The sequence below is a fragment of the Herpailurus yagouaroundi genome, unplaced genomic scaffold (assembly GCF_014898765.1).
Source record: "Herpailurus yagouaroundi ecotype Mexico unplaced genomic scaffold, PumYag 498, whole genome shotgun sequence".
Taxonomy (NCBI): Eukaryota; Metazoa; Chordata; class Mammalia; order Carnivora; family Felidae; genus Herpailurus; species Herpailurus yagouaroundi.
In genome coordinates this window covers 107,276-119,544 of record NW_024412715.1, presented here as the reverse complement: position 1 = coordinate 119,544, position 12,269 = coordinate 107,276, and the positions used below count along the sequence as shown (strand labels likewise).

Below are 12,269 nucleotides of genomic sequence, written 5' to 3'. Positions count from 1 at the left end.
TCAAAATGTCTGGCTGGTCTGGGTCAGCAGAAGGTCTTGTCAGGGCAGTCACCATCACCTGAAGAGTGTTTTATGGTTTCATTTGCCTAAGAGGTAAGCTAGAAAGAAGAGTTAAGGAAAAATGTAAGGCAATGGTTAGTGAGTACAAGTAGGTAGGAAGTAAGTGTAATGTCTTGGGGTCCAACTGGTGATATCACTGTATGCTTGAAAGGAATCTATTCAAAGCTCCCCTCACCCCCCAGGAAAGCTTACAGACAAAATTCACAGCTGCCTGTACTTGACCCTAATTCTACATTTTTCTCGGTCACAGGGCCCTACATTTTCAGAAAATAGTCCCCAAGAAGAAAACATATTCTTCTCTAGCCTGACCACAACTCACATCCCAGAGGAACCCCGCCCAGAATCCTGTTGAGAAACATGCCACCTGCAGCTCCACCTGGCCAAGAGTCCACACCCTCCCCACACCCCCATGAGAACAGATGCAACACTCTCAGACCCTTAAGAAAATAAGAAATTAAGTTAAAAGCCCAGCTGAACAGAGGATCAGGGCCAACATCTCTCTTGATGTCTGTCCCCTTTCCTCCCTTGGAGAGTGAATAAACTCTCTCCTGCTTGTCACTCTACTCTTCACAATTCTTTGCTGCCCAATTCACTGGCCACTATAATAATGTTGTTCTAGTATATGAATATTTTACAGGAGGGTAGGAGAGACACTGGTCCTTGTCTCGCGGATCCAAAGAATGAATCTTGAGGACAAAAGAGAATGAGTAAGTTGATAGAGTTTATCTAGGGAAAGTACAAAGCTCTTGAGGGTGAGTGGGTTCTCTACTGGGTTGCCACCAAAGATTTTTGTCCCTGGCTTTTTATTGAGACCTATCAGGAACTGTATGAGAAGTAAGCCCACTGACCCAATCAAAGGAGGGACACGGAGACCCAGAGCACAGTAAAGCAAGGCTTTAATCAACATTCTTGCAAGAGTGGGTGTCTGAGGAACAGGCACACCCGAGGCAGTTACACCAGGCAGTTTATCTCCTAGAATGCAAGTCCCTCCTCTGGTTCCTCATTGGCTGAGTACTACAGAGGCTACAGCCTTACCCAGAGTTGCCTATGCCTATGTAAGGCAAAAAGTAGTCTGATTGGAACAAATGTACATTTCCTGACATGCCCCAGACTTTCGGTCCCTCCTTTGTTCTTTGGTGCATTCCCATTGCAAAGCCTGCAAAAATAAACATGCAAAATGGAGGGGGAAGAAGAACCAGGAAGTGATGTGTCTAGGGGTTTGGGACTCCACTGTGGGGTGGGGGTTGTTCATACATATTTCCAATAGGTTGTAAACCTATTGTTAACTAGACAGCACAGCTTTTATTTAGTATTTCTGAAAATGAATCATCTCATTTGCTTGTCACAGCTCAACAACAATTTGTGAGATTCTATTCATGGCAGCTAGCATGGACAGGTCTGGAATGCATTTGTCCTTTTTCTTCCCAAACCCACCTGCATCTACAGCCAGGGACTGTGGGGGCAGGGCACAGTGGACACGCTGAGGAATAGGAGGGCCAAAGCCAGCCACTTTGGTGGGCCTTGAAGTCTAGGGCATGGCCCAGGTGGAGCCACCACAGCTGCAGTGAGCATCGCTGGGGGTCCCTTATCTATCCCTGACTACTGTTAGCCCTTTCCCTATTCAAATATACCAAAATTTGTGTATTCATTGATTACAATTTGGGTAGTTTCTGATATTTGACTATTATGACTAATACTAGAATGAACATTCTAATATCTGACTTTTAGGGATCAAATGTGGATATTGACAAGCCAAAGATAAAACTGCAAGCTGCAGAATAAAAGGTGTACATTTATTTGGGTCTCAGTGTTGCAGGATTTTTTTTACCTCAATACTCAGGATTCATTGCCTTGCCATTTCAAAGAATGAAAAGGTAGACACAAAATGAAGAGCAGGCAAAAGTTTATTAGAGGATAATATTAGAAAGAATAATATAAAAGTTCTCTTTGCAGAAAGGGGGTATTAGAAAGTGAATACCACCCCCCACCCTGACTATAGGCAAGGGTCTTTGTTTTATACAGTTCTGGTCAACACCCCCCCTTCCCAGCCTCCTGTTTCTTGTTCTTTCTCAGGTTCTACCCTTAATGACTTGATAACTCTAGGTGCTGGGTTGTCCATTCTTGATTGGCTTGACTCCATTGTGTGAGGAGTCAGGCTATGGTCCTACTGCCCTCGTGTAATGTAAGTTTTATGATTTACTTATTTTAGTTAGGTATTTTGATTGCAAAATTCCTGAGGGGAACCTGAGGGGGAGTAGGTGGTGTCTGTTACATTCTTAAGAGGGACCTTACACCCAATAGAGTTTGCTGTGGTCAGATGCTCCCAGCATTTTTCCAAAATATGTGTTTTCCCCCCATCCAGGGACCTCAGGTTCATAACCTTTCCCTCTCTTCCTGTCTTATCCTATGTTTCTTATCATATTAGGGATTGCAGTCTGGAAGAGAGATAGAGTGGACTGAAATGGAGTGTGCTCTGGAAAGACAAAGGAGGTTAGGGCTTTCAAAGAAGAAAGAGAGAATTTATCTACACTGTTTTCAGCAAAATATGATTAGTGATGGTTTATACAGTTACACTAATCTATGCGTGATTGGTTGCTAGGGTTAGTGCTGGGCAGAAAGTTCATTTTTGTCCATTCTAACATGCAACAGATGCCTTGGCTTTTAGCTGAGTTCAGCAACAATTGTGAGAATTTGAGACAGGAGATACACATAAATCCCACCTCCTCAGTGTGCTCCCAGCTCCATTTGAAATAGCCCTCTTAGCAATGTTTACTCCATGTTATTCTTTCCCTTAGAACAGGGTGTATGCCTAGGAGAGGAGTTTCATCATTGGCTACTCACAAACTCAGCTTCAGTAATCATTACCAAAGAGATTTCCAAAGTGGCTTCACCAATTTGCACTCCTGATGTGGGAAACAAAGGCAGAAAGAAATCAGGATAAAATTAAATTTCCTTATAACCTGCAGCCAGTTGACAAGTACTTAAGACAGGCAGATTATAGCACTCTTCCAGGGACTCCATACTGTCTTAATGTTAGTGCTTTGTTAGAGGGAAAACAACCTTAGCTTGACAATAGCTAGCCTCCAGGATCCTGCAAATCTTGAACATATAAAAGTCCTTTTGGAAACTTCCCTGTCTTTACTTTCCCCAACTCCCAAGTATATAATCAGCCACTCCTCACAATCCTGAGGCAGCTCCTCTGTCCATGGGTCCTGTCTCTGTGCTTTAATAAAACCACCTTTCTGTACTGAAGACGTCAGCTCTGAATCCTAACACAGCACTTCAGACCACATCACTCCCACAACTTCACCAACCATTGTTTTAATTCCAGCCATTCCAGTGGGTTGTGGTATTCCACTGAGGTTTTAATTTGTATTTCTCTGGTGAATAGTGAGGCTGAACACCGTCTTCATATGTTTATAGGTCATGCACAAATATTTTTTTATTATTAGGGAGTGCAACATAAAAGTTTCAAGACTCGGGAAGACTAGGATATCTCCTTGAATAGTTTGGACTACTGTTTCCTCAGACCACTGTAGGGGAGGATGTTCTCACCTGTCTCCAGTGCTGTGACAGAAAAAGGAGGCAAGAAGCAGAGGGGAGATGAAGACTTCCACTTCTCATCTTTGCCAGGGTCTACCCTGTGTTTGACCAAAAACTTGTTCTGTATACAACACCCAGTTTTCTGCACCTGAGTGGCATGTTCCTAGGACTCTGGGAAAAATGTCTCTTCAGTGATTGGCTGGAAAAAGCTGTTTTCCCTATATTCAGAGCAACCTGTAAGAGATTCAAATGCTAGAGTAGATGGGACTTAAAAATGATAAAGGAAATTCTCAACTTTCAAAATTTGCTGGTTCTGTTCTTGGGACCCCAGGGAAGCTATACCTTAACATTTACAAAGGTCAAAATGACTTGGCAAAACCTCAAAGCTTGGGCTCGTTTCTGCCCCAAGCACACATTATACTCTGCATCCTAAAACAAACAAAAAATAAAAACAAAAAGGAGAATTCAAAAAATAAAGATAAGAAAAACAAAACAAAAAAACCCCTCATATCAGATTAAAGTCTGATTAACCATCAAATTAAAGTCAAAGTCTTGCACATACTAAAAACATAAGATAAAGTCTATAGCTTTCTGGAATGTTCCTTGTCATGATGATTTGTAACTATGTAAAAAATGTGTATATAACCTTGTACCAAATGTTCCTTCCCCAGAGCGCTCTTCTTTGTGAAGATTGTGTGTCCCGTGCAGCTATCCCTTTTCTTTCCCCAAAATATTTTTATTAATATGGCAGGTGATGTTTTGTTTTGTTTTGTTTTAGTTTGAGACAGAGAGAAAGAGAGAGAGAGAGAGAATGGGCAGGGGAGGGACAGAGGGATAGAGAGAGAGAATCTTAATCAAGCTCCACACTCAGTGCATATCCCACACGGGGCTCGATCCCACGACTCTGGGATCATGACCTGAGCCAAAATCTAGAGTCAGACATTCAGGCACCTCCTGGGAAGCTATCCTAACTAGAGGTCAAATAAAACTCTTTTCCTTTCTCTTTAAAATTTTAGAAAAGCTTTGTTCATTTAGTGTTGATACAAGATTTTTAAAAATCTAATCGATAAATTAAGAATGAAATGCCTTTTGTAGCAATGTGGATGGAACTGGAGAGTGTTATGCTAAGTGAAATAAGTCACACAGAGAAAGACAGATACCATATGTTTTCACTCTTGTGTGGATCCTGAGAAACTTAACAGAAGACCATGGGGGAGGGTAAGGAAAAAAAAAAAGTTAGAGAGGGAGGGAGCCAAACCATAAGAGACTCTTGAAAACAGAACAAACTGAAGGTTGATGGAGGGTGGGAGGGAGGGGAAAGTGGGTGATGGGCATTGAGGAGGGCACCTATTGGGATGAACACTGGGTGTTGTATGGAAACCAATTTGACAATAAATTTCATATTAAAAAATAAATAAAAAATAAAAATCTAATCAATAAATGTCCTATTTACCTTGGCTAGTCATTTGGTCTCTTCTTGCATACTTTCAGTGATGAAGAACTCACTACTGCATAAGCAGCCCATTTCATTGCTGGGCCATTTGATTCCTGTTACCAGCAGAAACCTGTATTCCTGTATCATGTGTCACGTATCATGTAGTGTGTCCAGAGTGATACTCCAGAGGCCACTGCCTGCAGGCCTTCCTTGCAGTTGCCCCCAGTCCCTAGTTCCCGCATGGCTGGCTTCTCTGTGTCCTTCATGTTTCCACTCAGATGTCACCTATTCAGAGATGCTTTTCCAGACTATCTGACTGAAGAGTGTCTTGTCACCCTGTTTTATTTCCTACATTTTAAATTTTATGCATTTGCCTAGGTGGTTTTTGTCTGTCTCCTGTTTGCATAGACTCTGGGAGGCAGGAACTCTATGCATCTAGGTCACTGTTGTATCTTCAGTGCTTGCAACAATGCTCGGCACTAACAAGGCTCTCAATTATTTTTTTAAAGAAAGAACAGAAGTAATAAGTCTAGGTTTGAATCCCTGCAGTCTGATTCCTGAGCCTATGTCCTGAACCACCATGCCTATTGCCCCCACTCCAGACGTTATTTAACTCTATCTTGCACATTAAGCCTTCCTACTGCTCTATTAGATGCTACATCTCTGCTTTTGCCTGCACCAGCACCTAGCATTGGCCAATCCTAAGTGCAGCCATCTCTGACATGTGGCCAGGCTTGGTATGGCCCATGGAAGGCCCAGTGTCTCTGTGGTCAGTAGGTGGTGCTGTTGGGAAGAGAAAAGCAGTCCTCAGGGCTTTTAAAGGAGGGCTGGTTGGTTCTGAGACTGGTTGGGCGTGGGGGAGATGGGGAGCCCTCTCTTCTTTTAGCCACCACTAGGTGGTAGGCAAGTGTCCATGGGAGAGAAGGAAAAACAGGAGTGGGTGAGTCCAGACCTGCTACCTACTGGTCAGGGTGTCCTGATGTTAATGACGGTAGTGGGGACAGGGGGGTGGTGCATGAGGATGTCCCCCAACTCTCTGGCTGAGTACCTGACAGTTTGTGCCTGTACAAGGCTAACCTAGGGACCTGCCTGTTGGTCTAGTGTCCCTCACCCAACATACATACGTACACACACACACACACACACACAGAATGGAGCTGTGGAGGAAGGCAGGCAGTGGTCACTAAGCCTTCTCGGTACACACATAGTTTTCCAGAGAGTTCTCCCCCTTCCAACCTTGGGGTTTGAACTCCTCCAGAATTCTCATTTGCTTTCCCTCTATGCTCCCACAGCCCCAAGCATCATCTTCTCTACTAACACAGGTACACAGTCAGGGTGACCAACTTGTCTTGGACTAGCCCAATGTCCTGCATGCTGGACACCCCCTCAGTCCCAGGCAAACCATGATGGTTGGTCACCCTAAAAACAAAAAAAGCCTCTTTCCTCTCTGACTCAAAGGACATTCTGGTTGGCCGACTCTGAGAATACCTAAGACTTCAGTGTAGTTGGTCCCATGAAGACAGGCAAAAAGCAGAGTGAGGCTCAAGGGCTGTCATCTAGGACTCTCATGATGACAGGAGATATAGGTAATTACATATAAGGTAGCTGCAAGGGTGTAATAGACCCCTCGGAACCTGTGCAGGTACACCTGCTGGCTCCTTGACATGGAAGCTTTCCTGGAGGAGGAGAGTTTGAAACCCATGGGCTGAAAGACACAAGCAGAGGGAGAATCCTGGGTAAGAGGGAGAGAGGCAGGTGCAAATGGAAAGGAGGCCACGATGGGTCATCAGGTGCACAAGCACATGGAACAGATGGTCCACCCTGGCCCAGGAGAGAAAGGAGGTCCAGAAGGCAAAGAAGCAAGGAATAAAGGGAGAGGTATTCTAAACCTGGACTGGGAAAATTGGATTTGGAAGTTAGTGAGGAATTTCCGTAAAGTGCCACTCAAGGATGAAGTGTTTGGGCCCCAAAACACATGGGAGGAGGCACGTCCCATCACTTATGTATCCTCCTCCTTTCCTTTAGCATCAAGCCATGATCCACACTGTCCCCAGGGTTCCCAGGTCCCCAGGGCTTCCCAGGGGTGTTCTAGAGGCCAGAGTAATGTTCTGTCTCTCGACCTCAGGGTCAGATCCTCTGATTCTTGCTGTACTGTTAAGGTCCTCTGCCCCTGGGTCCCAATTTTGCTCAGGAGAGTTAGATGAGTTAGATGAATCTTATGCCAGACAGGTTAGAAGGAGGCCTAGTGCTCACACTTGCTATCACTTTCTAGTTGATCACCTCCAACTCATGGGAATGTGACACATCTAAGGACAGCTCCTGTCACCAGCAAACAGATCTCATAAGAAAGTTCTTAAGCTGAACCAAACCCATAGCTTCTATCCATTGGTCCCAACTGTGTCCTTTGGCTGAACCAAACCCATAGCTTCTATCCATTGGTCCCAACTGTGTCCTTTGGAACGTCACAGAAATCCAATCCTTTTCTCATAAAAACACTTAGAATATTGGGGCGCCTGGGTGGCGCAGTCAGTTAAGCGTCTGACTTCAGCCAGGTCACGATCTCGCGGTCCGTGAGTTCGAGCCCCACGTCAGGCTCTGGGCTGATGGCTCAGAGCCTGGAGCCTGTTTCTGATTCTGTGTCTCCCTCTCTCTCTGCCCTCCCCTGCTCAAACTCCCTCTCTCAAAAATTAATAAACATAAAAAAAAAAAAAACCCACTTAGAATATTGAGAACAGCCCTCCTGCTCCCTCGGGTGTTTTCTAGCCTAAATATATTCCACCAGTTTCTAATATGAAAGTCTTCACATGGGAGGTCCCTCCCACCAGGGCCTCCAGAGCCTGGTACAGTGTCTTGCGCAAAGCAGGTTCTCCATAAATGTCCACTGATGCTTTCTTGACACATTTCCTCTTGACTTGTGGAGCCCATAGGTCCGCACTTGTCACATACTGAGTTAACTGTGTCAAAACTGAGACCAAATCAAGTTAGAGAAAAGAACAAAAGAACAGTTCACAAAACTGGAAGATTTCAAGCTGAAAGTGGCAAGAAGCACACAAAATGAGTGTGACAGCTCAGTTGACCAATGAAGTACATTGATCTCTAGTAATGACTGACCACTAGACACCTACATTCCTTTTAGGGGAACAGTGATAAATAAACTTACTTGTTTATAACCAATTGGCTAAGGAAGCTGTAAGGTCATGCTGATATGAGGAAAATTTAAATTCATTTACAGTCAGAGCCCACATTTTGGGGGGGAAATCAAGGTAATTGTAAATTTCAGTTATGTGGCTGTAGGTGTTTGGTCTTCAAACTATGGCCTCCATTTTTGTTTTTTTCCTTAGTGATTACCAACTAGAACTTCTAAATCCAGACTCTCCTTGGTAATGTCCCTCTCCCTCTTTCTGAAAGCTTCAGCACAGATACAAAGAGGTGGGTCCTAGCTGTCCCATGTCCAGATCTATGTCATTAGGGTCCTGACTCCAAAGTAACACTGTGGGTAGGGCCTGGGTCAGAGCTCTGTGAGCATGAGAAAGGTGTGGTGGTTTTCATGGCAGAGTTTGATGAAGGCTTGCTTGTTCTCTCATGTATAATCTGTAGGGTTGTCTCCTTACCATCTACTGAGGCCTCTCATATAATCATAGAGCTGTCCTTTCTTTGATATTGCTGGGCTCTCTGCTTGTCAGCCCCATGCTTCCTCTTGACATCTTAGTGTCCCATCTTGGACTCCAATGGGTGCATGCCTTTAGTGTTGGAAGACAAAGACGTTTCTTGGTCTTCAGCTAGGCTGGAGAAGTGTCATGAACCTCCCTCAGCCCAGTCAGAGACGCTATTGCTAGGAAGGTTCTCTGGTGCCTCTTTGTAGGTTGTGGCTCTGAGGGAACAGTCTTATTCCAAAGTTGGAAAATGGAAGAGAAAACTTATTCCAACCAAGTAGAGAGGCAAAAAAAAAAAACGTGTGATTCAGGCATCTGGAGATGTTCAGGGACTTGGGATATCCAGGTTTTGGAGAGGCCCTCTGTGGATTGTGGAAAGAAGCTCTCTAGCCCTGCGCAGGGATGCTGCCTGTCTGTTCTCCAGCACCTGGCATAGCACGTGGCACTTGGTAGGTGGATGAATAAATGAATGAATGTGCAGACAGCCCCAGAAATCTTTCCTGTGTGCCATAGGCACTTCATGCAAGTAAGAGCTCTGTTCTGGAGTAAAGAAGGACTCCAGTTAGAATCTTGACTTCACCAGTTACTTGCTTTGTGAGGCCAGACCAGTTCCTTAATAAAAGGGCAACACATGAACCCTGCTTCCAGGATTCCCTCCGAGAATGTGCATAGGGATCAGGGTCCATTTTTGACATCTGCAGACTCAGGCAGTCCTCAGGGCTTTGTGTTGCTGTTTGAAATCTTTCCCCAAGTTGCCCCATGACCCCTCATCTCTTGCCTTAGAAAATCTCTAAGATTAAGAGACCGGGTTGACTCCAGTGCTGCAAGACCCTCAGGTCAGCCAAGCAGCTCTCCATTGGGCACACCCCTATGGGCTGACTCAGAAGAGGGACCTAGGAGGGTGAGTGAGGGGCTCCTTTAGCTCTCAGGAGACTGGCCCTTGACATAAGGGTCCAAGTTAGACCTTGGGGCACCACTGAGGAAGCATCTATGTATTCTTTCATATGTCTTGCTTCTGCTGGACCCTTTCAGTAAGGGGAAGTGGACTACATGGGGCAGGGAGGTGACCTGGGCTGACTTGGCTCTTCTTAAGACTGGGATCGCAGGGCAATTTCTCTATCTCAGACTCTATCTCAGAGGCATGCTTAATTCTTGCTTCTGACAAAGATGCTATGTTTATAAGGTGTCATGGATTCACTTGGGACCCCTTCTTCCATACAACTCTCCTCATCCCCATCTGAGACCTTTCTTCTGAAGGCAAGTATCAGAGAGGAGAGAACCCATAGTAGCAAGAATTCTGGACCTAAAGTTCTGAGGACAGGTCCCAGGCCCTGTTGGATTCTCCCAGGTGTGAAGTGTGTGTATACATGAGCCCACGATGTGTTGTGGGGGAGGGTGGAGGAGTCCAGGTGATCCTCTGTCATGGAGCCTCTGTCAACATTGTTGTTCTATGCTTCTGTAAGGTCTCTTTCTCATTCCTACTCCAGATTGTCCATAAAAGGGGGAACAAAATCATCACAAGGATGGCCTGTGATTGGGTGGTGGGAAGGAAAGAGCACACATTAAGTCAGACATCAGCCTTGGGATCAGCTTTATTCTGTATTTTACCTTCACAAGGGAGAAGAAAGCAATGAAGCTGAAGAGAAGACTAGGCTGCACCACACAGACACAAATCACATGTCTAAAGAATGTACGTGAAATTACAGGGCCCAAAGCAGACCAGACATCAAGCACAAAGATCAACCAGGATCCCAGACATCCTATCTCATCTGTCCTGTTTAGATTCAACCATTTACATATGTATTTTTTTTATTTTTAAAAGCAGAACTAACATTCCAATGTCCAATAATTTGCTGTTCCTTTTTAGAATGCAGAGACTAAATGATTCAATTTTTTATTTCTGTAGTACCACCAACCTCTTCTCTGTATTCATGGTGGTGGTGGTGGTGGTGATCGTACAAGGTCCATCAAATTTCAGCTTTTTTTGAGGCTTGAGTGAGAGGCTGATACTCTGAATGAGGAACGAAAGCATCCTTGGCTGTTACACACTCAAGGCTGGGTAAGTTTGTGCCCCAAGGGAGCTGAACTAGGCTTCTGTGGTCTCCCCTTATAACTGCACTATTCCTATGATGGCAACCTTCTATTAGACTGCTGTGAACAATACTTATTCACAAAGACTGATGAAATACAGAGAGAAATGTCTTCAGAGACAACAGACCTGGTCCTGGAATACTGAGGAAACCAGGAGGCAAGAACAAGGTGCACACAGAGGTATCCACAGGTGAAGGCTACCATAGCATGAGCTTGGGTTGGGTTTTCATCTGTTGGCCATCTTCTTGACCCCAGATGGCATTATGAGAAGTTACTTTCCCTTGCCAGGGGGCAAGCACTTCTCCTGGACTTTCTGTGGACAAACTTCCACACATTTTGTCTGAGATAGCTCCTGGCATGGCTCCACACACTGAGATGGGCATTGGTCTTGGCTTTGCTGTGGGCAACTTTCTTGGCATAATCCCTGGCACTGAGGAAGACAAACCTCCTGAACTTGCACTGGGCACTTCTCCTGGCAGGGGTCCTGGCATGGGGGAAGGCACACTTCCTCAGTATTTGCCTGGCACTGCTCTTGGGACTTTTGAAGACATGGAGGAGGCACACATGGCTGCTTGCACTGCTGTTCATTAAAGGACATCTTAAGGTAGGTAGCAGAACCTGAAACAAACACAAGATTTGAAATTAATTGCATTAACAGTATCAGGCTGGGAACTGGGAAAGAAGGGTTAGTAGAGGGAAATGGGGAGTAAATGATCACTAACCCTAATAACCTATTTGTTTGCTGTTTTTTATTCTTTTCTCTTTTCTATCCCTAGGTCAGCTCCCTCTGACACCCATCTCCTAACTGGGAATATTCTCATAGCTCTTGTCTGGATACCCATAGCCCAATCCTACCTGACACCACAGTTCTACCAGAGGTTTTCCCTTCTCCTCTATTTGACAATTTATTTTTGAAAATCAGATGCAGGATACTAAATGGAATACACAGGATGGAGTGGAAGGCCCAGGAAGTGGCAAACCACTAAAAATCAGTGGAAAGTATAAAGCCCAATGGAGGAAGAGAACAGCCTCCTTAAGGTAGAGCAGGAAGTGAGAGGGAGAGAGGGCACAGATGTCTCCACTTACCTGTCTTCAACAAGACTCCACAAAGGATGTGGATTGCAGGGCCCGACAAGGTAGGGGCTTTTATATAGTGCCTGGTCCTGCCTCCTACAGAACTGACTGGTCACATGGGACAATGTTCTAATTGTGGAGTCACCATAACGAGCTTCCTCTGAAATTGCCCATGGTTTGAGTCACTGCTTGGGAAGCCTGTTAATCAGCCTCCATGTGGGCCGCTGGGTCCTCACCAGACCTCAGCAGGGAGGGGCTCCTCTTAGATCTCTCTCATTAAAGGTAGCAGCAAAAGAATGTTCATAAAACGTTATCTCAGTCTGTTAAACTGGTATTGGGTTCCTTGTCTGTCCAAAGTGGTTCAGGATGTGGTGAGAGATAAGATCCACCTTATTCATCTTGCTTTCGTCAAT

The 12,269-nt window shown here is 44.9% G+C and overlaps 1 protein-coding gene across 1 annotated transcript; it reads right to left on the bottom strand.

The window, feature by feature from the left end:
- Positions 1-10,265: 10,265 nt before the first annotated feature.
- On the bottom strand, positions 10,266-11,992 carry PRR9 (proline rich 9). The gene is made up of 2 exons (XM_040464723.1): positions 11,869-11,992; positions 10,266-11,400 (listed from the first exon to the last, which is right to left on the bottom strand). Exon 2 carries the CDS (start codon positions 11,378-11,380, stop codon positions 11,054-11,056), a length of 327 nt encoding a protein of 108 aa, XP_040320657.1. The 5' UTR covers positions 11,381-11,400; positions 11,869-11,992; the 3' UTR covers positions 10,266-11,053.
- Positions 11,993-12,269: the final 277 nt, after the last annotated feature.

What these genes read in the sequence shown, in the direction of transcription:
- PRR9 (XM_040464723.1), bottom strand. Translation starts at nt 11,380, where the DNA reads ATGTCCTTTAATGAACAGCAGTGCAAGCAGCCATGTGTGCCTCCTCCA.